Below are 27,835 nucleotides of genomic sequence, written 5' to 3' on the forward strand. Positions count from 1 at the left end.
GTGAGAAGGTCCCACTCCAAGACGGGGAGGGACGTGGTGCATGGGCTTGGGCAAGGGTGGCCGCCTCTGGCAGATCTCCTTCAGCTTCATGGCCACAGTCCTGAGCGGTGATGCAGCCGCCTCTGTCCTAGGGGAATGGGATCTATTAGTGTAAAAAAGAGAAGAGTTTTTGCCACGAGGAGAGGGGAGCTGCTGGGGTGGCTGGGGAGCTGTCCGGAGGCTGCCGCGTGGCTCCCAGGCATTTGCCCCACCGTGTTCCCACTGGAAGCAGCAGGGTGCGAGCGCCAGGAGCGCCACGGACATGGGCTGTGTACTTTGATTTGCAGTAAAATGCTTCAAAAAGGTGAACTTTCTAGCTTCTAGGCCTCGTGTTTAAAAAGATACAAGATGGTGATGTCATTAAGATAGATGTCCCCCCCTTTGCGGACATAACAAGTGCTCAGCCAGGGTGGTTTTTTTGGTAGTATGTTCCATGTATAAAGTACTGTTATTGTTAGGTCTAGTGGGATGATGCGTAGGATTCAGGTTTGGGTTTTCTTCTTCAAGTTAATGTTATTTTAATAGCATGAAAAAAAAAAGGCAATAAAATATGTCCAGATTATTTCCTGACTAGCAGTGGTATAAATTCAATTCAATTGGTTTATATTGACTAGAAGTAAAATTGGGCCTTTGTGAGTTGAATATTTATGTATAGTTGAAATGACTCTTTGTTTGTTTTTATTTTTGTCCCCAGGACTATTTCCTTAAGGAATTCCAGTTGCTTGTTTTCATGACTCTAAGCCTATTTAATCAGAGATGGAGCAGATGGACTGCAAACCCTACCAGCCACTGTCTAAAGCTAAACATGAAGTGGATCTAACTTACACCAGCTCCTCGGATGAAAGCGAGGATGGGAGAAAGCAGCGGCAATCTTACGACTCCAGAGAAACTCTGAATGAATATAGTCAGGAGCTGAGGCTGAATTATAACAGTCATAGCAGGAAAAGAAAACCTGTTGACCAAACCACTCAAGGTAAATTGTTGCTTTTATTTACTAATTATGATTATTGCATTCTGGTTACTTAATAAAAATGGCAAAAAGTTCTACTTTCAAAGGTTTGTTGCAACAACTCATGTCCCTTACCCACTTTCACCAACTGTAATATCAGAAAAGTAGCACTATGGGGAGTGGGGAGAGTGTGGAAGGGAGATGTAAGATTGCTTGTCTAGCAAGATGGAGTGACCACCGCTATTTTGGAGACCACTGCATGATAGCTGGGGAGAAATACATCTTCAGTGGTGGCCATTCTCCTTTCCAGCCTTGACTGGTGAATTATGTTATTACCTTTACATATGTTGTGTGGATTTAGGTACAAAATGAGCTTTGATGTTGTAGGGTATATCTGCATGTGCTTATAAAGCTTACAAATGAATTAAAATGCATAAGTCCTCTTACCAAAAAAAAGGTCTAATCCTCAAAATAGCCAACTCATTTAAAAACTGAAGGATAAATGTCTTATAAGAAAAAAAGTAAACAGTTAAGTGTTCTTTTAAGTTTCTGCATGATATAGACAAAAGTCTAGGACAAATATTTGAGAGCTTATGCTGTTTGAGCCAAGGTTAGGAAGAGCTACTGTTTGGAGAGAGATAAAGGCTAAAAACTAGACTAGAATGGGCTTAAGGAAATGAGGAAGGAAATGAGCAGGATTTAGTGCGTTCCCTGATAGACCGCTGCTCTGGGAGCCCCCTTACTGCGTTTAACCCGCTGGTCTGTGCGGAAAGCACGAACGTGCTGCCTTCAGCTCTGCCACAGTTTGTGGCTCTGTGCTGGAGTGAGTAGAAGGTTCCTGGGAATCCGAGTGCCTATCGGTGTGGCAGAGTCCCATCACCTTTGCAAAGGCAGAACAACAAGATGCCATGGGCAGTGGCTCCCTGCCCTTCAAAGGGGTGGTTAAATGGATCTGTTATAGGGTGGACACTATTTCTGAGTTTAAAATGTTGGTGCTTGAAAAAGAAAACCAACCATTTAGCCAAGAAAGAAACCCTTCCGCCACCACCACCCCACCCAATTTTATGTACTAGAACAACTTCCCTTTTGGACAAGAAGATCAAAACAATGTTCCAGAGACTGGAAAATCATCTCCTGTGTGGTATGTAAATTGATGCGGAAATTAAAATAGCAGTGCTGTAAAGAGCTGTTCGGGTCACCGCAGGTTTTGTTGTTACTGCAGATATTTTGAATCAAATTACCTTTGTGCTACTGGTGTTGTCTGAAAGTAACTATAGTTCATTAGAGAAATTATCATTACCAGATAGAGCTAAGAGCCCCTGAACACAGATGTTCCCTCAGAACAGTTGAAGGACCACAATAGTGAAAAAAGTTGTGAGTACAAATTTCTACAAATGACTCTGTACAAAGACGTATGTTTGAGTCAAGAGAAGTGACTTGGTCTTGAGCAAGTTGCATAGCCAAGATGGTCGGTACTGCAGGGTCTGAAGGTCGTGTCGATGTATTTGTAGATCTACTTAAACCACCCACCTCAGTGCTTATGGCTGTGGCACTGACCAAGCCCGTGAAGAGCAACGACACCTCCCCACGGACCCAGGCTAGCTTTAACCCAGCCAGCTCGCGTATGTCTGTCATGGCTTCAGTCAGCCTCTGTGTCATACGTTGAATTTACTCTTCCAGAACAGTACCTTTGAAAACAATCTCGCTAATAATTTCGGAGAAATGGTCGAATTAGTGTGCATTTCTGCAAGAGGTTGTCAGGCATGAATTTTTTCCATTCTCTCAAGGCTGGCCTGTTAAGGAATCCAATTTGTGCTTGCACAGACCAAAAAATATTTTGCATTTATGTTATAAGACTTTTTTCCTGGAAATACATAAATACATGTCTCAATTTTTTTTTCTCCAGTAAAGTTAATATCTGGAACATACCATATGAATTTGCAGTTCTTTTACGAGCATTTATATTTTTCTTCTTGTACTGTATTCCTGTTCTACCTCAACCTGCAGTATGAGGCGAGATGTTCAAGTTTGTAGAAAAGCACTTATATCTGTGTTATAATCTGTCAATATGCAGGGCAGCACTTGAATACCTGAAGGCTCTAGTATCCACTGCTTATTTGGTTTTACTGTTGAGCTTAAAAGCATTTTTAAAACAAACTTGTAAATTGAATTGTGAGCATAAAGCTGAATCTTACTTGTTATGCTAAAAATCATAGTTTTCTCCCGTGACCAATTCAGGTTGGTATAACTGAGTTAATAATCACACAGTTCTGTGTATTAGTTTGACTTCCCAGGGATTCATCTTCATATCATGGCTTAAATCATATAGGTTTACTCTTCCTCAGATTTAATCGAAATGCTTGACCTGGCAAGAGTCATAAAGATTTGAAATATAAAACTGAGCTGAAAACTCAAGCAACAACAAAACAGATTGTAAAGCTGAGTATAAAATTTCATCCATCAACTTTTTTACTTTGATTAAGCTAGTGTGTTGTTTCTGAAAGGGCAGCCAGCTTCAGTGGTGAAAGTCTTAGAAACTGGTGATTCTTGATATGTGCTCAAACAATACCAGAAAGCAATAGGTTCGGTTTAGTATTGTGAATCTGACATGAATCCATAAAACTGTATGTTGATTTTGTGCTTGGAATACTTGACACAGTGCTGATGAGGAATTTTAGAAAATGATGTATTTCTCATGTTTGGCACATCTTTCCAATTTAAACAAATTAAAATCCTTTGCAGCATCATTTTTCAAAGGGATGCACCCTCTTGCAAGGAGAGCTATTTCAGGCAATGGCATGTGACCGTTATGCAGGAAATTTCTGAATATTAACTATGGTGCTGCTGTCTTCTGTATAGAAAAGCCATGGTAAAGAGGGGAAGGGACTCCAGAGGTGCCACTCCAACTGGTGACGAAGTGTCACTATCTGCAGCAACTAATTAGGACTGAAATAATGCGCACTCCTTAAAATATGCTTAATTAATTGCAATGTTAGGGTAAAATCCAACATTCAGTTTGACCTTCACGCATGAAAGGTATGAGAGTAGGTGAGGAAACTGGCACCGCAGCAGTGGTGAATAAAGTGATAATGATGAAGAATGAGAGAGAAATCAAATCAGAATTTTGGCTGGACTGTGAGAGTAAAATGATTTCACAGTTAAAAAAAAAAAAAGAGAGAAGCTTACACAAAGAACAGGGTAGTGTTGAATGTTTGTACTGATCTAGTTTTGTAAAAAGGATCATCGGTTCAAATGTTTATGGAAACTGATGTGCTTAAGGGCATTGTATTCTGCTATTGCCCGTGGTAGTTAATGTGAACTGCGTTGGGCAATCTTATCTGCGCTTTAAATAGCTTCTGAGTAAAACATGGGGCATGGCTCAAAATATTGATGCCAAATTATTTCACTTCCTATGATATTCTTTGTTATTAGCAGTTTTGCTATTTAATTTTGACTATCAATGTTTAGGAATTTAACTGAAATCTCAGATTATGTAGATTGCTTATGTATGGGTATTTATGTGTTTGCATGTATAGACAATCTATATAAACAAGATCTCTAAGTTTTTATGGCATGAATGCAAAGTAAATATTGTCAGTGTTTTCAAATATATCCTATAGTATTAATACCATTGGTAGTGTTTTGACAGATACCTTCTGTATCAAAGGTTTGGTTCAAAAGTCTTGTGGTATTACAAATTGTAAATTTGTATGTATAGGTTAAAAACAATACGTGGAATACAGAATGCTTTTCTAGACTAGAATACTTTTTCAGGATTTCTGAATTGCTTACAAATTTCTCCAATCAAATTTCAAACCTTCTTCCAGGAGATTTGGTTTCTTTCATTTTTGACAAGTCTTATAGGTTAAGAGAGGAAAAAAAAACAATAAATACAGAACTTAATCTATTGAAAAACTACTCTGTGAGCTATCATTTCTAGACATGATTCCTAAGATCTAGTACAGATGACCCTTGTGGAGTTTCCAGCGTAAAATAAATGATACCTTTGGAGTTATTTAGCTCAGGAACTTGCACTTGTTTGACAGATGTAGGCCTAGCGCGAAAGGTTTCAGACAGAGGTCTGGGTTGAGCTCTTTTACTGACCTAGCACGTCAGTTTAAAAAAAAAATAAATAAAAAGATGAAATACTGTTTGCTGATGGCGCAGTGCGCGTGTGTCCACGGGCAGAGCCTGTTGGTGGCCGCGCGCCCGCCCTGCCGTGCCCCACGCGCGGCCTCCTCACAAGCAGCCCGGCACCGTGAGCCCTGGCAGGCCCCCGCACACGGTTCCTGCAGGCCCGGCCTGACAGAGCTCACAGATATTGGCCATCATATTAGCTCTTGGAAGGTTTAGTAAACCATATTTTGTCGTACTGGCAGTGCTCCTCCAATACAGTGTTTCTGCTAGGAAAATCATTGATGAAAAATACCTCGGAAGGGATGCTCTATGTGGATTGCCCTCTGCCTTCCTCGTGGCAAGCTGAAACATCGTTAGCACGCCTCATTCCTGCCTCAGATTTCCCCCAAATAAGTGCAAAAGGAATTGAACTCTACAAATATTAGCAATACAAAGAAGCTTTATTCCTTGTGGGCTAATTCTAGAAAAGGCTAGTGCAGAAGAGTGCGGCCCTGATAGGAGAAGCATCTGGGATTGAGTCATTGGCATCATAAAGTTTATTGATCGTTAGCAGTAGGAGCATACGGCTGTAAATTTCTGGTTAGACAAACATGCATTTCCTGGCAAGCTGAATGTATTGAACTGCATTATGGGCAAGGCAAATGGGAGTTATTCCTAGCAGGGAGATCCAAGAGCAAGTATCTTCTGGTAAATGTGTGTAAAAAGCGCTGGTGTTACTAGGAGTTGTGGAAAGCAGTTTAGAATACTTCACCAAAAATGGACACTTTGTTTTTGGTCTGAGAAATAAGGAGAGGTCGTGTTTGTAGGACAAAAGCTTCACATCGGTGACCGCGTGGAGCTCCCTGAGGTAGAGAAGGTCCCTGAGCCGTGTTCAGGCACCCCAAGTAGAGCGGCGCAGCGCGGTGTGCGAGATGTTCCCTGCATGGGCCTGGGCGCTCGCGGCGGAGACGCGGCCCGTCCCGACCTGCTGCCTGTTCCTCCAGGTCACTGTGCTGCCCTTCCACACCTTCCTTGCTCTGCTGTGGCGTGGGGGCTACGGAGACACTGGAATGCTGGGAAGGACGCTTTCTTTTCCTTAGGAAAGAAAAACTGCGTGAAGAGTGCAGGAATTGGCCTTTTGTTTTGTTATGCTTTTAACTTCAGCAAATTTAAGCTTAAGGGGAAGATTGCAACACAAGCAACTAACTTCATATAACCAGTCAAAACCAGTTTTATTTAACATCAGAGACATAAATATAAGGCATGCTGACAAGTCTTAGTAGGAAATTGTCCTGTCAGGAAAATGTCATGGTGTCTTTTTGTCATCTGCACAGCAGCAATAGCTCTGCACACCCTGGCCATGATCTTCTGTGATTTAAGACTAGTATTGCTGCATCTAGACCTGTGCATCTGCTTTGTACCAGGAGAGCAGAGTTCGGGCTGTGTGTAGCAAGTACTCCTTGTTCCAATTGCTCTATTTTTAATTGACATACAAAGGTGTAAAAAAAAAAAATCAGCTGTTTCCATTAACCTGTTTTATATATAACACTACAATAACATCCCAGCATACCCCAAGTTCATTATCTCATCAACCTTCCCAAGAGAAGATTGATGCCACCATACAGCCTGTGGTTTTTCATCTCTTTAATAGGGATTTGGAAGACTATTACTTAACTTTCAGCAGTCATACCTACAGTTTGTATAGTATATTGGCATAACTTTGTTGAAACCTGGAAAGCTGAGTCCTTCCTTGATGAATTTGGACCTTTCGTGCTTTTAAACATCCTTAAGGAACACTTAATACAGAGATAAAGTTTTACTAAGGTGCATCCCCAAACTCTCACTAGGATATTAAAAAGATAGTGTTCACCTCTCAGAGCTACCCTCTTGGTTACTGCGATGAGTGTAGATGAACTCAGAGTAGCTCTTACCTGCTAGCTGCACGTTTTGGAGCCCTGGCCAATATTATCCATGAGGTAAGACTGCCTTGGGTCCTTACGCAAGGTGTATATTGACATGGTAAGTGTGGTGAAATGCATTTTCTGTGTTTGCCACAGGAGGAAGTATGCAAGTTTCGAAAAGGGCAAAGAAAAACATGAAAGTTGCTTTTAAAAGAAGTGTTGTCATGAAAGCTTTTAGAAGCTGGGCGGTTAGGTGCTTTTCTCGGCTTTTTTTTTTTTTTTTTTTTTTTTTTATGATGACCTGCCAGCTGTGCAGTTTATTTAGGATGAAGTGCTGTGGATGGTGACAGGACTCTACACCAGGGAGTGGACCTTCCCAAATTCCTGGGGAAGGAGGTGGGAAGAGATTGGTTGCAAGAGAAAATGGTCGTATTTGTAAACACTTACCGTGAAACTCCGTAGCTGTAAGGAAGGAAATAAAGAGAAAAGATATCTGGTAATAAGTTGTTATTAGACAGGGCTTTATTTTTTCATAAATGTTGAGGGGTTTTGTATTACAATAATTTATTCTCACTTGTTTATGCCAAACATTTAACCTTAGACTGCAGCTTTCCTTTCTATTTGTCCTCAAAATTATTTTTTGCTAATTTTAGAAAATCCTGAGAACCTATTTGGAGTAAATTTTGTACCGACAGAATTTGGAGCAGGACCTTGAAAAATTGCAAAGAGGTGCCTGCCTGGCTGTGTGCTAATTAAAATGATGTTACTGTCTCGGGGAGAAAAGCAGAGTGATGGGGAGTTCCCTGGGGCTTCCTGGGCCGAAGTCTTCTCCACGAAGCGGTGAATATCTGCATGCTCCAAGGAGAGGCAAAGATGCTCAGAAGATGCAGGCCTCCTATAAACATTCTCACTCAATTTACCAAGCGTTTGGAAAGTCCTCTCCTTGGAAAAGATGGGAGGAGGAAACTATTTTTCCTGGCTGCCTTTTAAAGTCTCTTGGTAGGAGTACTTTTCTTCTTCCCCCTTGTGAGATCAATATACATGTGCAAACAGCACATACAGAGTCTCTTTTCCCGCTAGATTGACGTGAACTCTCTCTTACTCGATGACAAATGCGTTATAAAACCTGCAACCTGCTGTCTGCAACCTTATAGTGTCTACTGTCATGTCGGTGAAAAATGCTGTGTGTTTATCAAAACTCATTTCGTTCTTGGAAGTAATTCTTTTGATTAAAAGATGAATAGAGGAGAGGGGAAAGGAATGAGGTGAAAAACTATCACAAAAAAAGGGGGGGGGGAGAAGGAACACAGTTCATTTCCAGTTCTGTTAACATATCTCACCTGAGTAAAAAAAAAAAAAAAAAAAAATTGAATGTTAAAAAGCTTAACAATTCATTTTGCAATGTATGGATGTAAAAGACCATCTGAATTTCCATTCACTTCTCAGAATCACCAATTTTCTGTAGCATAAAGTGCCAGAAGTTGTAGAAATAAAAATCGGGAGAGGGGAGCGCGGTCACGTTGGGAGGTGCCCAGGTACAGCAGGTCTTACAGCAACCGTCACCCAGTGCTGACAGACTCTCCAGGAGTGTCCTAAGCTTTTGGATTACCCTAATGTATCTCACATTCTGGCCTGCAATTATACTTGTCAGAGCATGTAAATGACCGGTGAAATGCTATCTATGAAATGTATATTCCATTTATGAAATGCTATATTCCATTTATGAAATGCTTCTGCTAAGTCAATAGAGCATCTCCCCCTAGCACTTCAAAGTGCCCAAGAAGATCTTCAGTGAGTTAAAGCAGAGATACCAGCAAACGTCAAGGCGGAATAACTGAGCAAATATGCCAGATCATGGGAACGAGAAGAAATTCCGCATCGGTCCTGTGAGCCAGTTTGTTATACGTGCTCTTGCTGTGGCTTTTATGTCTCTCTTCCTGAGACAAATAAGAGCTGTCTTACTTTCTGGGGCTAGAGGTAAAATCTGGTTTGCCTATCTTCATTTATAGAGCAGATGCTGAAGCAAAATAACATTTCTCCCTGGTGTTTCTCAGTTATGTATCTGTCAGAAGATTTTGTGCCTTCTGAAATAAAGACCTGTCAAGACGTAACTGGGTGAGTAGCTGTCTTTGCTGGTAACGTGGTGAGGCAGCAGGGGGTTGTATCTTAAGTCATTTAGAGTTCGAATGAGTATTTCCTTTGGAGAATTAGACTCAAATACTTCTGAACTTAGTTTTACAGATATTTATGTGAAATAAATTGCATATGTAATTTCAAGTCTGAGGTTCTATTTTCAAAGTTTCAGTTTTATTGGAAACTGCCCAAAAATCTGTTTCCCACTGAGTGTCACTCATTAGAAGGCTTTGCAAGTAGATGTAGTATCCTTAGCCCAGATGGGAAAAGCAGCATGAAAGGAATAAGGTAATGACCAGCACCAGCAGATTGATTTTGGTGGTGGTGGTTTGTTTGTTTGCTTGTTTTTTCCCAAAATCACAGTTGTAAAATAAAGGAGTGAGTGGAGTAAGGTTGTTATGGGCAATTCCTGCTGTAACCTCAAGAATCAGGCAGAGTCTAGATGTTGGGTGTCAAAATATAACTAGTTGGGATGAAAATCACTGGGTGCTTGTGAAGTAGGCAAAGTCAAATCATAATCTTAGCATGGCAACCAGTGAAACCTCAGTCAAGCTGTACGAGCTTTTGGAAGGTTTAGCTGTACTTCATCCAGTATGAAGAGACTGGAGTCAGCAGATGCTACGGCAGTTTTGATCCTTCTTGGGAGGAAGGCAGCAGTGGTGGCCACAAGTGCCGTGCACAGACTCCAAGTTTTGGAAGTGCCAGTCGGACAGAGCTTCTTCCTGGTGGAGCTTATAGTAATTGAAAATGGCTGTTTCTGGGGAGCTAGGCTGAGTGGTGCCTGATGGCCGAGGCGCTCGCTGAGCTCCCCCGCGGGCAGCGTGTGGTGCAGCCGCCGTGCGGAGCTGGGCCGCGCGCTGTGGCGTGTGGGAGCGCGCGGCGCCGGCAGAGCCAGCCCTCTGCCCGGCCCGGCCCTGCCTGGCGACGCCGCTGCTGGTACCTCCACGTGGCCTGAAGTGAAGGGTGATCAAACCGGGCAGCAGGACGAAGGCCCGGCTCCTCCTTGCTGCCCACGTAGCTGCCTTGCGCGCTTGGCTTCGGCACTCTTCAGGACAGGAGTAAGTAATAAAACTAAGGAAGTAGAAATATGGTCAGTGCAATTACACAGAAAAGATGGAGTTTTCTTTTTCAAATGCCTTTTTGCAGCTTGTGAATTAGGCACACAATTTCCTTAGTAATAAAAATTTTAAATCCTGATCAAAGAGAAACTTGAAATATTGTTTGAATATCAAACTTTTTCTTCTCTTTCAAACACTTTGATGAAATTAATGGTTTGCCAACTCGACTTCTTTATTCTCCATCTATTGGCATGACGAAAAAGTTCTGTGATTTCTGATGCTATTATATTGAAGACAATGTAATTTTGTAATTTTTAATGAAAATCATATCAAGGCACTGATTATGTGGTTTTATGCCATGTACTTTTGGTACGTACCCATAATCCTTCTTAGTAATGAAATTAAAGAGATTGTTACTTAATTATTTTTGGTTGAATAAAAGGATCATGTAGTGTTCTATATCAGTGCAGCTATTTAGTTCAGTTGAAGGCAGGAATTTATTTTAAAAGTGCTCTACAATATTTTTCCATTGTTATTTTTGTGAGAATTTTCAAATAGTTTAAGCTGCAGATTCTTAGCCTGTTTACTCCAGAAAAAGAACCAATTTTTTTTTCTGAAATATCCTTGTGTGTGTATACACGTGTATACCCGCACACATATGTGTGTACATATATATGTTGGAGATGCTGTATTTTAAAGGAAATGCAAAAGTTGGAACAGTGCATGTTTATTTGAATGCAAACATCAGATTTCTCTTTGTTTCCTTGTTCTACATTTGGAATCAGTTATTACAGATTTGAATGGATAAATATTGGAAATACCTAAAGGTTGTTCCCAAATGCATTCCCCTCTGCTGCTTGGAAAATGCATCAGTAATTTCCTATCACTATAGTTTCTTTTCTTAGAACGTGCTTGCAGTTAAATTACAAAATTTCTCTGTGGCTCTTCAGCAAGAAATCTTAATACAAAATGCACAAAGGGAAAGACAAGGTATGAAAAAAAATGTATTTCAGTAGAAAGAGTAAAAAAGGAAAGTATGTGCCTGTTCGTACTGGGTAAGTCCTCATTCATGTGAGCACGTGTTGGATGGCCATCTTGTCATTAGCTGTTACAAAAATAATAGTGAACATAACAATATAGGTGTCTGCATTTCCAGCCCTTGTCACTACCATCACACAGAGTACAGCTTTGTTCCTGTAAATATGCTCTTTTTAGCTGCCCGTGTATGCAGCTTTCTGGGTCAGTTCTGTATTCAGTAGTATTTAGCGCGTTCAGTTTAGAAAGGTAAAATGAGCAGGAGAATAGTGTATGTACTGGATTATCTATTTGTGCAAATAGCCTTGCTGAGCTCTGCGCAGGGCTCACGTCCCAACGCCGCCCGCCTCGTGCGGGTGGCAGGGTGTCCTTGTCACCTCTGCCTGCAGCACAGGCCGCCTGCCGCTGCCAGCAGAGAACTAGCGCTGCCCAAACGGGCCCGTGCGGCCCGGGGGCCCCGCGTTACCCCCAAGAGGAGGCTGCGTCTCTGCCTTACAGCTTCTTCCTCAGCATTTAAGCTCTGTTTGAGGATTTTTAGGTTCTTCTGCTGATGTTTTTCTTCTCTCGCTCATTTTCCAAAGATTCATTTTGCGATACGATGCCAATAACATCAGTTTATAGAGATTCTTCAGTCTTTCAGGGAGCTGTTGTGCATTTGTATTGTCCCTTTGCATTGGGACTGGTGTATTCTAATTATGACTAATAAGATGAAAAACAAGTCTTAGTTTTTCTGTCATTCATACTAACGCTGTGTGCAGTCAGTCCTTTGACTTCCTTAGTCACGTTACTATATATCAGACGATAATCATCCCTGTATATAGTTTATAGTTTTTTAATCAGGAATAATGTGGCTTGTGTCCTTGAATACATAGCATAGTGCTTTATTGCAAATAAATAATTAATGCTTTTGGAAAGGACATATTCATAGGGCTTATTTGTCTAGTTTGCTTTGTACGCAGACTCTCAAAGGATTAACTTCAGCTGCCGGTTCTAGGGATGCAGTTCTTCCTAGTATCAGTGAGAATTGTGCCTATAGATTTGACATTAATTTAAGCTGAAATAGTATTAGTGATTAACAAATGCTCATAATGGATTCTACACTATTGATCTGTAGAGTTCAGGTGTTCAGGAAGAGTAATTTTAATAATTTGCCTTTATTCTGAGTACAGAAAAGAATCTGTCTTCCGTCAATTAAAAAAGAGCCATGAAAAGAGATAAATTATTGTCCCTTTTTGAAGATCTCCATGATCTATGTCTTCAAAATATCCCTTAGCTCCTCCTTGAACTTTTTATTTTTATTTTTTAATAGTATTATCCATTATTAAGGTTTGGCACAGTGATGGCACAGATGGAGAAAATAAGTGATGGCTCCGGTCAGCTGCCTGGATTGCACGTGCCTTTCATGTGACTCCGAAGCTGTCATGCAGATACCATTTCTAATGACAACCTTCACCATCGTGTATGCTTATTTACTGTTATTCACTTAAATACTGCTATTTTGCAATTTAGATTCAGAGTAGGTTTCTTAATGCTTTTTCAGGGCCAGAGGTTACAGTTTGTGTTTCCTTTTTCTTTCATTATTCTTTTGGGCTCCTCTGTTTCCTCATGTCTCTGATATCCCACACAGCTATTCAACTCATTTTTGGTCATGAAAGGAAAGGTCCCTCAAAATAGCCCGACTTGCCTTCTGCATTTTTTAAGCTGTTGAGAACTGCTTGTACATTTAGACATTTTTCTAGACTGCTGTGGTCTCATGACATCTATTTAAAAAAAAAAAATCACAAACACTCGGGTCCCACTTTGGTCATTGTTATTTTGAGGCAAGTGTGAGCTATTCAAACCGCTAGTTGGGGGGGTTGTAGCAGGAACAAAGAAATCGGCAGGCAGAGGGTACCTTTCCAAACTGCTGCCTCTGAACATTTTTATTACTCTATGTGTCTTACAGGAAAAGACTGCAGAGTTGTGAAGAAAAGGCAAAGGCGATGTGGGGTACCTCATTGCTATTGACTCTTCCAGTCAGTGGTAGCCCCTTACTGCTCTAGGGCTGAGCGCGCCTTCAGGGCTGTAAGAGTATGTTTGGTAGTTCTGAGCCTTGTGTTCAGAGACTAATGGAGGGAACAGGGCTGCTTTGCAAACTGTTTCTGCAGTTCACAAATTCCTGGCACTTGTACATGCATCATGCAGCTGCACCAGCCCTCAGTACATAGTAAACCAGGTCTGTTTTGGCCAACTTCTCCATCCTGTAATTCCCACACTCTGGTGGAGTATTCAGCCTGGCATTCTTATGCAGCGCTCTGGTTATTGTCCTTGCATCCTTCCGTTCTTTCCCTGTTGTTGATACGTTATCTGTTTTGAGCAGAAGTAAGGCAGAGAAATGGGAAAGAGGGGCAGGGGTGAGGGATGTGCGCTGCTTGCTGCGTGTTTCATGGCTGGAAGGAATCCATCCCTAGCCCAGTGAAGAGGCTCTGCTGTATGGTGTTCCTTTGCGGGACTGCAGCACTGTAGTTTTCTGTTCATCTTGCTGTCGAGTCCACCAAGTCCAGCCTTTCATAGAATCATAGAATCCTTAAGGTTGGACGGGACCTCCAGGGATCATCTAGTCCAACCCCTGCACACGCAGGGTCACCCAGAGCACGTGGCACAGGACTGCATCCAGGCGGCCCTTGGAGATCTCCAGAGACAGAGACTCCACAGTCTCTCTGGGCAGCCTGTTCCCGTGCTCCGTCACCCTCACTGCTAATACGTTTTTCCTTAAGTTCCTCCTGCTTCCTCCTGAGGAGGCTACAGCGTTAGGAGGTGCCTCTTGCTGGTTCAGCGCAGTCGGGTGGGTGCTGAGCACTGTCTGAGGAGAGCAGAGTCCGTGCGAGTTTTGCTCTTAAAACAGTGGTTTGTGTTCCTATCAACATGTTATTTTTTTAATTCAGAGCCGCTTCTGCATTTGCCACTTGCATCCTCTGCCAGTCCCCCAGATCAAACGTGCTCTTTATTTCCGATGTACTCTGCCGCTGCTGCGTCCAATATCGGACGCAGTGTGAGGTGGAGCATCTCGGGAGCTGGTGAAGCAGCTGGCAGAGAAATGAGATAATGCAGAGTAGCAGATAATGCGAAGAGAGACAAAATCCACAGGTGACTTGTGTAGGGGAACTGTTTCACATGAAGACTCTGAACTCAATGTGCTTCCACAAGGCAAATTTAATAGGGAAAAAAAAAAACAACAGAAGGAGGCTTTAGGGTCTAAGGCATAAAATTGTCTATTAGAAAAGAGGTTTTGGACAAAAGAATAGGTAACCATTCTTTTTGTTGATCTGAGAACAATTCTTTTTGTAGCTGCGTAGAGGTTTGCATTTTTGCTATAAAGCAGTTAACATGGAGAGGGAAAAATTAGGAACTGCCTTCTGTGGGCTGTCACTTCAGGTCACTCAGCTTGTCACAAAGGGGATGTTTGTTACATCCCTTGGGTTAACGTTTTAGGGTTTCTATTTACCTGTGGTTTGCTCTTCTACTCTGCCCTAATGTATGTGATAGGGTGCATATGTGAACTGTGTATTTGAGGGCATGAAATAATTGTTGCTGCAGTCCTTCAAAGACAGCAAAGAGTAAAGTGTGTTTTTATGGACTGCTACTGTAGAAGCTGGGACAGGGATTGCAGCTGCAGGGCAGCAGGCAGCCCTGGCCAGTAGCTGCCCTCCCGCTCTCTGCTTCCAGTCTAAACAAATGTGAACTTTCTCCCCCTGTCCAGCAACGGCCTTAGTATTTGAGTTGATAATTGCATAGATCCTTTTAGCAGTATATATGGCTGTCTTTGAATGTGCTTTAATATGCAGTTGCTCTCGTTTTTGCTCAACGCTGGTATTTCCCTGGAGTCTCCGTTCTGAGCGTTCTCTCCCTTATGTGTCCCTTTTCTGATCATGCTTTAATTACATTTTAAATGCCTTCTGTGTTACTGTCTCCACCACCTCAATTAGTTCACCTCCAACTGTGTGAATTTTTTAATAAGGAAGCACGAAGCATTTGCAGCAATGCTGAACTGCAGCTTTTCTTATCTGCCCATGGCAGGCTTTCCTTCGGGCCACGGCAGAGCATACTGGGCTGCTGCTGCGGGCTAATCTGCTAGTGAGATATCCTGCCCTTTGGGTTTGATTTATTTTCTGTGGGCTAGAGGACTCCCAGCCGCTGTGGAGACTCCTAACTTCACTCTCCCAAGCGTCATTGATCGAGCAGCTTCTTTGTGGAGCGCAGACGGACGTGCGGTCGGCGCGTGGCCGCGGCGGCACGCGGTGCCCCTGGGGCAGGGAGCAGGGACGCCACGGTGATGGGCGCCCGGGGCCGTCCCACCAGAACGTCGCTCCACAGCAGCTGTTGGAAGCGCGAGTTCTTTCTGGGTGGAGTGCTAATAGATTGGTTCATTCTATGTCAATTTTCCAGTCTGTTAAAATCCAAACTAGTAATTTCATTTTCTGATTTCCTTTTTGAGGATTTCTCTAGCATAGTCCGCTACTTAGTTACCAGTTTTTAGATACCTCATGTTAGGTAATCAGCCCCTAAATACCTTTATATACATTAGCAATACAGTCGAATGCACTGATTTGAGGATGAAGTCCACGTGGTGTTTGCATTAGAAAGAGCCAGTGCCTCCCTCCTGGTTTTAAGAGCAGAGCAGTCATGTTTTAATGCTTACTGGGCAGTGACCTGTTATTTACTGGGTATCAAGTATATGTCTCTGACTGAAAGATAAGCATAGGGAGCTGCTGTGTGGTTAACCCGTAAGCTGGAGTTTTCCAAGTGAGTGCCTAGGACAGCTACTAAGATAACTATTACACACCCAAGCAGGCCAAGTAGCATTTAGAAACAATTAGAACTCACAGTAAGAAAGTGCAAGGTAGCTAAAAACGTCGGGGACTTCAAGAAATGCAGCCAAGTCCTCCTACCCACATGAAAATACCAGTTATCTCAGTGTGTAGTGGCTTTGCTCTTTTATTCCCAGAGTTTGGATAAATTTTGTTGCTGGATCATGCAGGCTGAAGGCGCTTGTTTAAACGTTGTGGAAACGTCTTTGATCCTCTTTGACTTCCCCCTTTTTTGCCCATTCCATTTGGCATAGATCAGCAACTGTGGTACTTGTTCCTTCTTTTGGAGCTCCACATCAAATGGCAAGATGAAAAAGGAGGTGAAAACAGTGCTCGGTATTGCAACCACATATAGCCCTTCTAAAATACAGAGTCTTGGCCACCTTGGTAGTACCTGCTTAAGTAGATTAACAACATAAAAACAAATGCTATCAGATTAATTTTGAAGTATGTTCTTGAGGTGGAGTTGTTCCCTTCTGTGCTCAGTTTCTCTATGTTAACAAATCTGGATTTTGTCAGCAACATGCAATATGTACAGGAATCTTGGTTTATTATAGTGACGCAAAGGGCTCAGGTTTTCATCCTTCCTGCTGTGCATTTTGGGTTGAAATTACTTCTTAAGAACTGTTAATTTGACTTGAACAGTAATGGTGCTATGGGTGTTTATGCAAGATGATCACAGTGTGGTTTGGGGGGACACATGGCCCCACCATCTTTAGCTGAGTTATTTAGACACATCTTGATGGTACGAAAACAAAAATATGGTCCCATTTTGTAGCTCCTGAGACAGATTATAATAGTCTTTATAAATCAAGTAATTTATTAATGAAATGTAGTTAGAAGAAATAATATCTGGAAATGTTAGAAAACCTAATAAAGATGCTGGAAGGAAATGAGGAGTATAAACAGTTGTAAAGTAGTTTCTATGACCTTATATATTAAAAATAAGAAATTGGAAAACATTAATTTCTGTTAAGTTACTTAATATTACTTAAGCTACAATAAGGCTGACCTTTAAGTTTGTTACTGAAATCCCTTTGGTTAAATGAGCGCTCGAAGAAAGAAGGGAATAGAAGTGGTCAGAAGTTTTTGAAGGCAATTTAACCTTCATCTGTTGGTCAAATGGAATATTTGATGATTACCTCCTCAAGGGTTTTTTGGGGGGGAAAGAGGGGTTATTTGATGGACAATCTTATCCTCAATTGGTTAATCAAATGCAGTAGATTGTCAGGTTTTTGTGTGTGTGTTCTCATGGACATCACTTTGGCAACTGGAATTACGTGGAAGTGCATGGAAGCGCTGACGGGTGTGCGGGCGCTGTGCACACCTGGACGTGCGCAACACGTGCGCGCTCGTTCCAGGATGAATCGGGCGAGTACGTGGTTGGTCTGAGCGTTACTTGGGTGTCAAGAATCAGGAAATTGCTGCATGAATTGCAGATGTTCATGTGTTAAGATCATGTTTACTACATGCGGGTTTCTGAAATACGGAGCAATTGTGGAAAAAAAGGAAGAAAAAAGGCAGGTACGTGCTCCCCTAATCCAGAAAAGGACAAAGTTTGTCTGTTTAGCTGTCATAAGCTCAAGTGGGAGTTATCTCACAGTCTGGGTTGATTTTTAGTGGGATTTAGGTTATCAAGCATTAGAAAGCAGTTAATGACTAGCTAGGGGACATGGGTAATTTTAGGATTTCATTTTCAACAGTGAAACCTTAGGATTTTCAAAATTGTGAAAACAAAATTGGACATCAAGCTTTATTCTTAGGAGCATGACTCTGTCTCTTTCAAAAGAGACATCACCTGGTATTAAAATGCTTTTTAGTGCTCTGCCTCTGCTGATAGCTGTCTTTGCCCAGAAAATAGACTTTAATACTCCTCCTTAACAGCTCTGAGCAATTTGACCACCAAAAAGCCCTTACGCCCTAAGTTATTTTGTGATTCTGCAATTTTATATCATTCTGTGTATATGCATGTGTAATATTTCATGCTCATATATATGTATGTGTGTATACATACAGCAATAAAAGCCAGGAGGCAGAATGAAGCAGGTTATTGTGCAGATGTCAGGTATGGCCCCAAGGCCATGGGGGAGGTTTTCAAACCTTGCGTGGATCCGATGTCCCTCTTGGCAGCGGTGCTTGGGAGAGGAGCGAGCGGCACGCGCGGGGCCGGTGGCTTTTGTGGTGCCAGGAGGTTGCCCTGCAGACCCGGTGGCACTGGGACCCATCAAGAGTTTAATGGCCTGATCAGAAAAGGGGCAATTTTGAAAGAATTATGTGGTTGTGTTCTGGCTCATCCTGCTTCCCAACTTGCCAAAATCTGCACTGGGGAGTTTTTCCTGCAAAGCCGGCCGTGTCTGTTGGGATTTACAGGGATGTTTGTTCTTGATGCTGCTGCCTTTTCTCTTTTGATTCCTGATAGCAGATTTCCTGCTCTGGATTTCTAGCTGATGCACTACAAAGAGGGGAGGATACGGTCCTAATCCTAGTGGCTTGGACGGAGTTGATCACTCGGGTAGAGTCTCCCTCCCTGATTTGCTGTTTTTTCACCCCAGCATAGCCATACACTTGGAGCTTGTAGGACATGGCCAGAGGACATGGCCCTCCTTTTCCACATAGGGTCTGCCCAAAGATGCCAGCTGCTTGCTGGGCTTTGAGAGGGCAACAAAACCTCAGTTACTTCTTTCTGTGACTTACCACTGCAGCAGAGTAGTTGCAGAAGATAAAACACCAAGTAGATGGTCCACTCGCATGCAGCTGTTAAGACCCAAGCAGAAGCCCCTCGAACGCTGAACAGAGTAAGTGTCTCGCGGCTGCCGCGGAGCTTGTGGGGCTGCAGCTCTGCCAGGGGCAGCTCCGCAGGCCCCGAGGTGACGGCGGAGCCCCCGGCGGAGGTGGCCGCCTTTGGCCTTGCTCCTCGGACCCGTCCCCAGGGGGAATTGCTCTTCCCAGATCTCTTGGATCTGAGCCACAAAAGCAGCCCTGTAGGGTACGGCGCTCGGAAGATCTCGCGATGTACGGGAAGAATAGGGAACTAAGGCATATGCCATATTAGGTAAAGAGCAACGCTTATTGGCTATATAGGCATGCTTCCGCCTTTGCTACCTTTATAAGATCCAGCCTGCGTATATTAAACGCCATTTGCAGCATCCTCATATTGGTGTCTGTGCTCTCTGGCCCAGGCACGGGTGGGACGTGCCTGGCCGCCTCGGCAGACGGAGTCGATTGCCAATGTCAGGCAACACAGCCCCTTCCCAGTGTGTTTCTGTTCACACTAGCTCTCTCAAACCCTTCGCACCATCACGAAGGCGCGTGCTTGCTCGCAGCTCAGACTCTTGTTTTAATATGTTTTCTCCTGCCACTAAGTAAGTGAAAAATACAGAGATACTTAATCTACACACCTTTGATTCAAAAAAGGCTCTGATGCTCCTGTCGCATCCGTGGTTTCACTTGGACCTCAAAAGGAGAAAACAATGTTAATAGTTCAGAAACGTGAGGTGTCTATTTTCTTTATTTTATGAGAAAAAATCAAAACCAGAGGTAGTAATCAATTGAATATTTTACCCTAATTGTAAAAGAAATTGATATGTTACAAAGCTTTAAATTGATGCTTGAGTGAAAGTGATCCAGAAGAGTGTCTCCAAGTTGAATTCCAGTTTGTAGAGATATAGCAACAGCCTGGGGGTAAATTCTCTTTAAAGAATGTTGCTTTACAATTTATACTCTGTTTAAAAAGAAGAGAAAAGGAAAATAAAGAAAAGCGAACTTTAGTCCATCTTTCATCTCCTAAATGAGATACAGATTTGCAGGCAAATTAGAACTGCAACCTTTTCTTTGCCTGTTAGAGCTTCAAACATAGTGCACTACAGCTCTCCTTGCCCCACAGTCCTGCTTCTGGGGATCTTAAGGAAGGAAGTCAGTTAATACTCTGCTTTAGATGGTTTGATATATAGATAAGCTGTACAGCTCCCTCTCATGAAAGTGTTTTTTTTTCTTTTTTATATACAAACTTTATGAAGTCTACAGACTAAGACTGTGATTGCTTTTAATTTGAGAAGGTAGTGAAAAAGGGAGAGGTTTTGTTATTGATTGCTTCCTTGAAAGCATCACCTACCCACACATCCAGGAACACAAAGCTCCTGGTTGGCTGAAAAGCAGTTTCAGAAATCAAAGAACCTTAACGCTTGAAGGAAAGTTTGAATGTTTTGCTCTTTATGACGGAGTTTTATGGGGAGAAGATTTTTTTTTTTTCTTTTACGTGAAAATTCTCCATTTCATAACACACTTTTGCATGTGGAAGATGAAATTGTAAGTGAATGTGTTGTAAAGCAAGTTAATCCAAACTCTCTTTTAGTTGTAGTATTTTAAGAACTTCATTTTTCTTCTCAAATGATAGTTATGTTGTTTCTCATTGGAGATGATCTGGGTTTTTCTTCTTTCCCTTAGTAGAGTAGAGTTAGTGTGGTTATTATTTGTAACTAAGTAGGTTTCTTTTATCAGAAATGTAGGTTAAATGCTACCTCCTAGTTTCATAATTCTAAAATTCATTAAAGGAGATACACACTTAGGAGTGCCTGCAGGATGAATTTCTCTTCAACAAAGTCTGTGCGAGTGGAAGGATTTCACATGATGAAGGCACGCTTCAGCAACGGGAAAGGTCTTAGCCAGCAATGCTTAAGATGTGCTTGAATTTGAAGAATTAAATTCCCAGTGTGATAATCTGATCTGATGATGACAGTGTTTCTTCCTAAATTAAAACTAAAAGCTGCTGTATCTATATTGCCTGACCTCTGGCATCTTGGTAGTGATTCTTAAAAAAAAACAACCAAACAAAAAACAACCACTAACTTGAATATCATGGATTTCTGAGGGTCTACCAAAAGAATATTACACTTCCAGAGGAAGGAGAAGGTGGGCATCAGGATGAGTGCAGATCTGGAGAAGTCCATTTCCTTACTCTGTTGATTTTAACAGTATGAAAAAAAAAAAAAAAAAGATACCTGTGAACTCTTTGTCAGAGGTTGAAAAACCGGCTTTACCCCTGCCCTCTTTCTTAAATTGGATTGAAGACAAGAACAGAAGCACATTTGCTGTGAGGCCTGGGGTGCAGCCTCATTTTTTAATTCTTCTAGGGAGGGCCCTGAGGAGTAACGGTGCTTTCCTCCTCAGAAGTTTCTGAGAGAGATTTCTGTGAAAGTACAGGCTTCTTTCCTAATCCCTTAGGTGCCTAATCTGCAAATTTCATGAAACTCCTCAGTACTATCCCAGACTCTGACTCCCATTTTAATCTCTCATTATTTGCCGTTAGATTATTATTATTATTATTAAGTTTTTGGGGCCTCTGGTGATAACTGCAGAATAATATAGGGAAATAAACTACAGAGTTAAGAAAAGGTAAGGAGAAGCTGAAATGCAGTGTAAGAAAACATATGCAGTAGTATACATTTGATAAGAAAGTATGAAAACACAAATGACAAATTTTATATGTAAAGTATTTACCTATATGTAATTGGTATATCAAATTAATTTTCTGTTTTATTAAAATAAATGCAACTTTAAATCTGTTTTCGGCTGTGATGATTGTGTAGCTGGTGACAAACAGAAGGCTTACAGAGCAAATTAATAGCCAATGTAATGTGCTTTTGCAAATTAATTGAATTTTGGTCTCCTTCTTAATGATTTTCATATGAATGCTTACTGAAGTTTAATGTGTTTAAATTATATTGTCCCAGGGAAGATGCAGGATGTTCTCAACATGAAAACAAGTTTTTAAAAAAAGACTTTGACTAAATGAAATATAAACAGAAAAAAAAATCAAAAGCTTATCTAGTGGGTTGTGTTACGCAAATGACTTTATGGAGTAGCTTAAGGTCTCTGCGCGTTTAATTCTCGAGTCCAGTGTGTACCCAGTAAACCATGGTGCTCAGGTGAGAAATGAGAAATTTTAAGGGCCGTTGAACACTCTGAATTTTGCGGAGTGCTCAATAGCCCTCAAAATTTCTCATTTAGGAGGATGCATATGTATTGCTTCAAAAATGAATGTGAACTTCACTTTCCCCATTTGATTTACATTTCTCCCTCCCCGCTTCCTCCCTCCCTCTCAATCTTATTATGGCATGAGTAGCTGCCCTGACTTTCTTCTCATTTTGAAACATATAAAATGTACTTGCTGATTAAGCTATTGGATCAAGTTCCAAGTGGGGAACCACATACACGGGCTCAATGATAAACAGCACACTAGAAAACCCTTTACCCTGTGGTAAAGCCTCAGCACTTTGGGTTTTTCCCCATTGCCGCTCCTTCAGGACTCAGATAACTAATGTAAAAACAGCTCTTCAGGTTAATACAGAGAAAGGATCTGTTAACTGAAATGCTGATTTTTATTTTTTTAATTAGCCTCAAACTCTTTCCATTTCCTGATAGCATAAACCTTCCTTTATAGAGTATTTTGATTCTAAATTTTTAAACAAAAATGGGGGGTGAACTACTTGTTTTTTAACCTTAAGGGTTAAAAAGCCTTAGAGTGGGGTATTCTACCAGGCCCCACGGATAGGATCCTATCGCGATCCACCATATAAATTCCTAGCTGCAACCTTTTCTCTCTGTCCGTAGTTTATGCAAAAAATCTTAAATTTCTTATTAATTCTCATTCTTCTTCTTGAGTGGGTCTTTTTGCCAACACTGAATCTATCATAAATCCACTTGAACTTTATCTCCTTGTAGAGATTTTAGTAGTATTTTAGGTAACAAGGTTAAATACGCAGACTAAAAGCAGCCACTTTTGACACTCTGAAGTGCTTTTCAGAAAAATGCATCCTATGGGACTTAAAATACTACAAAGGCTTGTATGCCTAAGAAATAGGCTATTAAGGGACTGCATTGTGGAGGCTGTCAGTTGAACATGAGTAATAGTATAAAGAAGTCAATTTTTGCTGTGCCACCAGAAATAAACTAGCTAAAATATTGAATATGCTAGCTGCTACGTTTTGAATTCACGTACAGACCAAAGGGTAAATTCTGTGCTTTGTAACCATGTGTAAGCTAATTATGAGGTTTCCTTGGGCGAATTTTCCTGTTGACTTGCACGAGTGCAAGCCGGGGCTGCTGGTGGCAGCGCGGCCGCTCGGGGCAGCCACGGGGCTTGTGAGGCTACCGCAACGCTTGCAGTTGTGGGCAGGCTCCGTAACTGGTGACGAGAAGGTTTCCCTCCCTTCAGAGGTGGCTGCAGGTGTGCAGGGTGGCTCTGGGGACCACAGCGTGCATCTGGGGTGACAGAAGTAGTAACCCAAGAATCCTGCTTTGCTGTAATGCTTTGCACAGCTCTGCATCTGAAAATGAGGATAAAACTGTTCTTTAAGAGAATTAAAGGGAAGGAAAAAAAAAAAAAAAAAAGGCGGGAGGACAGGTTTTTGCATTATGGACAAGCAGTAATGGGCTTGTCGCAGCATGACCAGGCCTGGCCTCTCTGGGATTCTCCGGGAGCAGAAACGGAGCCCGGCTGCTAGGAAGTAGGAGCCTTTTCTTGCCTCAAGCTGAGCTTTAGTCTAGAGGTTATGATGGTGAAATCCAGAGATCAGTGCAGTTGTTCTCCTAGTGTTTGCCTGTTTTAATCAAAACTGAAAGCATTATCAAGGCTAGTAGCGAATCCTGTTTGCTTTCTTCTTTTCCATGAGGAAATAATGGGTTTTCAATGTATTTCTTAATGTACTGCAACAAACTATCATTCTCTGGACGTACCCTCTCATTATTGCTTACACCTGTTAGTGTTTTTAAATACAGTTCTTCAAATGGATGTGCTTAATTTGCTTTCCCTGAATTGTAGTGGTTTTATCAAATAAATCTGAATTTTCTTTAGGAATATAATTCCTTAAATTGCAGTACTCATTATTCCTCCTTCTCGTGACATCTGCTAAAGCATGTGTTAACCGTCATAACTGTTTGGTGTAGTGAGCAATCTGGATTTCATTCCTGCATGTGACAAGAGCTAGTTGTGTTGCTGGTTGTGAACTACTTCCCAGAAAGATTTGGCTTTCACCTACTTTCAGAGCCCAGGTGTAGTATGTGGAACGAAGCTCTTGTCCCTTTTTTGTGTAGGTTCATTTCATTTAAGCAGAATTTTTAATCATCGGTTTTCCAAGAAAGCTTTTACTTACTGTTTTTGTTCCTGAAAAATGTATGGTGAATTAGTAACATCCACAACCTCCCTTTAAATGCATAATTTAGTCTTTCTGAGGTAGAATAGAATGAGTCTGTTTATCTAAATCGGTCTTTATCTCATTGATACTGGGCTCTGCATTAATAATCTACCACTGTTGTTGGCTTTTTAGTTGTTGGCTCACGTAGAAGTCTTTTTAATTTAGTCAAGAAGAGTAAGAATTGGCATGTACAGTTTGAGTTCATGTTTTGTATAAAGATGATTTGTATTCATTTGGTGTGGTGCAAAGGAAAGTGGAAGCGAGCAGTGAGTGCACTTTTGGTGGCTGCATATTTGGCATCAATGTCTGCAGTGTTCATGTCCTACAAAGATTTGCCCTGTGTTGTCTAATTAAACCAAGAAGCGCTTGCTTGTTGTGGCTATAATACATAACTAAAATGAATCTGAAAGAAGGCACTTTATGAACAACACTATGTTTAGTTACATGCGGCAACATTTTGTGAGATGGCCTCTGCGTGCATCTACCCAATGAGCTTTGAACACCGCAGAGAAGCAGGGCTTTCCTGGAGACGGGTTGTTTAGTGTTTCCCATCCTTGCACAGGTGGTTTCCTTCTGGAGTTTCACAGGTGCCAGGCAGACCAAGTCCTGCTGCTGCCGGTCCGGGGCACAGAAGCAGGTGGGGGACCTGGAGAAGCCCTCAGGCCAGGCTGCTCCCAGTCCAGGCGAGAGGAGCAGTCCTGTGACTGGTGGTGAGACCCAGCAGTAGCTGCCGCCTCAGCCACGAGACCACGTTGTCCCTGCGGGGCCCTTGCATAAGGCCATGACGGTTTCTTTCTGTTCCCTGTCCTTGCATTTCCCATGCCCTCCCCAAAACATGCTGCTGTAGCAAGTAATGAGTGTCAAGCCAGCTTTTGTGGGATATCAGCGCAGCAGAGACCTTCAGGATAGCGAAATAAGGATACACAGATAAGTGAAGATTGAGCAGCCTCAGTGTGTAATAGCTTAGCATTAGGTCTGTAGATTCTGGTCAAGACCTTCAGGAGAAAGCCAGCACTTTTGGTTACCTCTGAGAGTGGGCTTCAAATGAGACCTGATCCTCTCGCTGGCTGTAAGTGGATTAGTCTGGCAAATTAAGGTTTTAGTTAGGATGACAGTGGAAGTGGGTATTTGGTTTCTGTCTCCATCAGTGCCCCTTGTCTCTAATGTTTCTCTTCTAGAAATTGAAAAAAATACTGTATGCCTGTTTGAGATTGTATTTAGTCTCTCAAGATGGCCTCCCAGGTCTGCTGTTCAATTAGGGAGTGCGGCTCGGTAATCCTTATTTAATTAGAGCTCCTTGCCGTGCTCCCTGGGAGCTGCGCTTGTAATTGGATTCGCACAAGTGCGAACATGCGGCGGCCGCCTCGGAGGAGAGCTGTGCCTTGCGAGGGGCGTCGCGTGGCCGGCGCTCGGCGAGGCCTCCCCTGCGCATTCGCGCTGCGCGTCCCCTCCACCTCGGCGCTCTGCCGCCCTGCGGTGTGTACGGACACACTGAGCACTGCACAGCTGTAAATCCCCCACCGTTTGGTCCCTTTCGAGGGCACTTGGGCACTCCTGGCACCCTCTAGTTCACCAGGGCCTCCCTGGGGAGCTGAGGGCCCCGGTGCGAGTGTGCAAGCCGAGCACTCTTGAAGGACACCTCCCTGGTAAGTGCCCTTCCTTCCTTCTGCCTTTATCTGAAAATGTCAAATATCATTTTGTACATTCCAGGTTTGCAAATACCAAATTCATTTTCCCTGTGATAACAAATATTGAGGAGCTTTCTGCTTTGAGGGATTCATTTTAGAAGTGTTTCCTTCTTTGCAAAATACAAAAAATAAAAAGGCATTTTTGATGGGGTACTGTGTGCATGGGTGTATATGTAAAAACACATATTTTATTGTGTTTAGAGCAGATCAAATGGTCACTTGAGTCACTGACGCAAGTCGCCTGCCCAGGAGGATTTAACAGCATTACTTCTCGAAACAGGTTCTCCAGAAGAAAATCCAGTGCCTATTGCTTTGCCCTCCTAACGTGTTTCTGCGTGTCTCTCTGCAGAGCTGGAGTTCTGCGAGCCGCCGCGCATGCTGTGCTCGGGCTACCAGGCCGAGGGGCGCGGGCCGTCGGAGCACAGCTACCCGCTGGAGGTGGCCTCCGACGGGGACACGGAGACGGAGGGCGGCGCCTCGCCAGACCATGCCCTGCGCCTGTGGATGCGCGGGATGAAGTCGGAGCACAGCTCCTGCTTGTCGAGCCGGGCAAACTCCGCCTTGTCCCTCACCGACACCGACCACGAGAGGAAGTCTGACGGGGAGAACGGTAATACCGACACGCACCTCCCGGGCTAATGTAGCAGCCAGTTTGAACCTTTCTTCTTCGTGTTTGCTTTCATTCTCATTCTTCTTCCTTCCTGCCTCCTTAGGGTCTTGATATTATATCAAACTTAAAAAGGTTATTTGGTACTTGTCTTCTGTGTATAGCATGAACTTGCATTTGTCTAACATTAAGACAAAAAATGAGACAGCAATTTTGTTAAAATGCGCAATTCTTCTAGAGGCCAACTACCTTCCAATCCTTATGCAACAGGAAGTTTATCAATTGAATTTGGCCTATACGTTAGGTTGGAAATAAAATTCCTGTGCACTTATTTCAGTCAGGTATGTTTTGTGTAAAATAGTCCAACACACACCAGCTTCTGAGCCAGCTTTAGGACTCTACAGGCAGATGATTTCAAAGAGACATCGTGGAGTCATAAATTACTGAGTCCTAAATCATCCATTCAGCTGACATTTTGAGGTAAGGCTCAGTTTTGGACTAAGACTTTTGGGCTATGCGCGCATGAACTGACAGGTTTTGCTTCTATGTGTACAAAAGGTGGGATTTCAGCTTAGGTTGTTATTTTTAATTATTTGTTCTGTTTGAGGATATTTTTCTGCTTATATGTGTAGTGTGTCACAGAAGGAAAAAGTGTGTGTTTGTGTAATAGAAGGAGGAAAATATTTATCTCAGTGCATCAAACTGAAAATAATGAACGGCTGCTAAAAATACTTCCTTGAAGAGCATATAGTAAGTAAACAAATTTATCGTGTTAATATCAACAAGTTCAGCTTGTTTCTTAATTTTGGTATTTAATAGCTGCATGTTAGGGCAGTTATTCTTTTAAGTGGTCAAGAAGAGATCAGAGAAAACAACACGTGACTTCAGGGTTGACAGTGGTATATATATTTTAGTACTTCTCTAGTAATAACATGCAAGAGAGTTCAGTTTTAAGTGAATAACAAAGCATTGCCCTTAAACCCCATAATCTTTGTGATGCTGGTGGCCTGAGTGGGTATAACTGAGACCAGCACTATTCCTCTAGCTGTAAAAGGGAACTGATGCTCACAAGGGACTTTGGAGTCTATTTTTTCTACTCTTTGTCCACTCCAGTGTGCTGGCGGTCTGGATATGTGCCTACTCCATTTGCTGCCTGCTGCTGTGAGAATAAATGTTCTAATGTAGAAAAACAGTTTACAAGCATTTATGTAGAAATGTGTAAACAGTACACTTTGAATGTATTTAAGATTATTAGGAAATTTAAAATACT

The 27,835-nt window shown here is 42.2% G+C and overlaps 1 protein-coding gene across 3 annotated transcripts in view; it reads left to right on the plus strand.

The window, feature by feature from the left end:
- Positions 1-27,835, plus strand: part of TENM1 (teneurin transmembrane protein 1) — a 282,452-nt gene that overhangs the window by 64,958 nt on the left and 189,659 nt on the right. For 2 of the 3 annotated variants that reach the window (XM_088527563.1, XM_088527562.1), the window contains exons 1-2: positions 717-1,012; positions 26,308-26,568. In XM_088527563.1, the coding sequence (XP_088383689.1) occupies positions 796-1,012; positions 26,308-26,568 (478 nt within the window). In that variant the 5' untranslated portion in view covers positions 717-795. Of the gene's footprint in view, positions 1-716; positions 1,013-26,307; positions 26,569-27,835 lie in introns of those variants that run through there. The other variant, XM_088527561.1, reaches the window with a different exon arrangement.

Source organism: Tinamus guttatus, unplaced genomic scaffold (genome assembly GCF_059628265.1).
Source record: "Tinamus guttatus ecotype Peru unplaced genomic scaffold, ASM5962826v1 Tinamus_guttatus_pri_ptg000287l, whole genome shotgun sequence".
NCBI lineage: Eukaryota > Metazoa > Chordata > Aves > Tinamiformes > Tinamidae > Tinamus > Tinamus guttatus.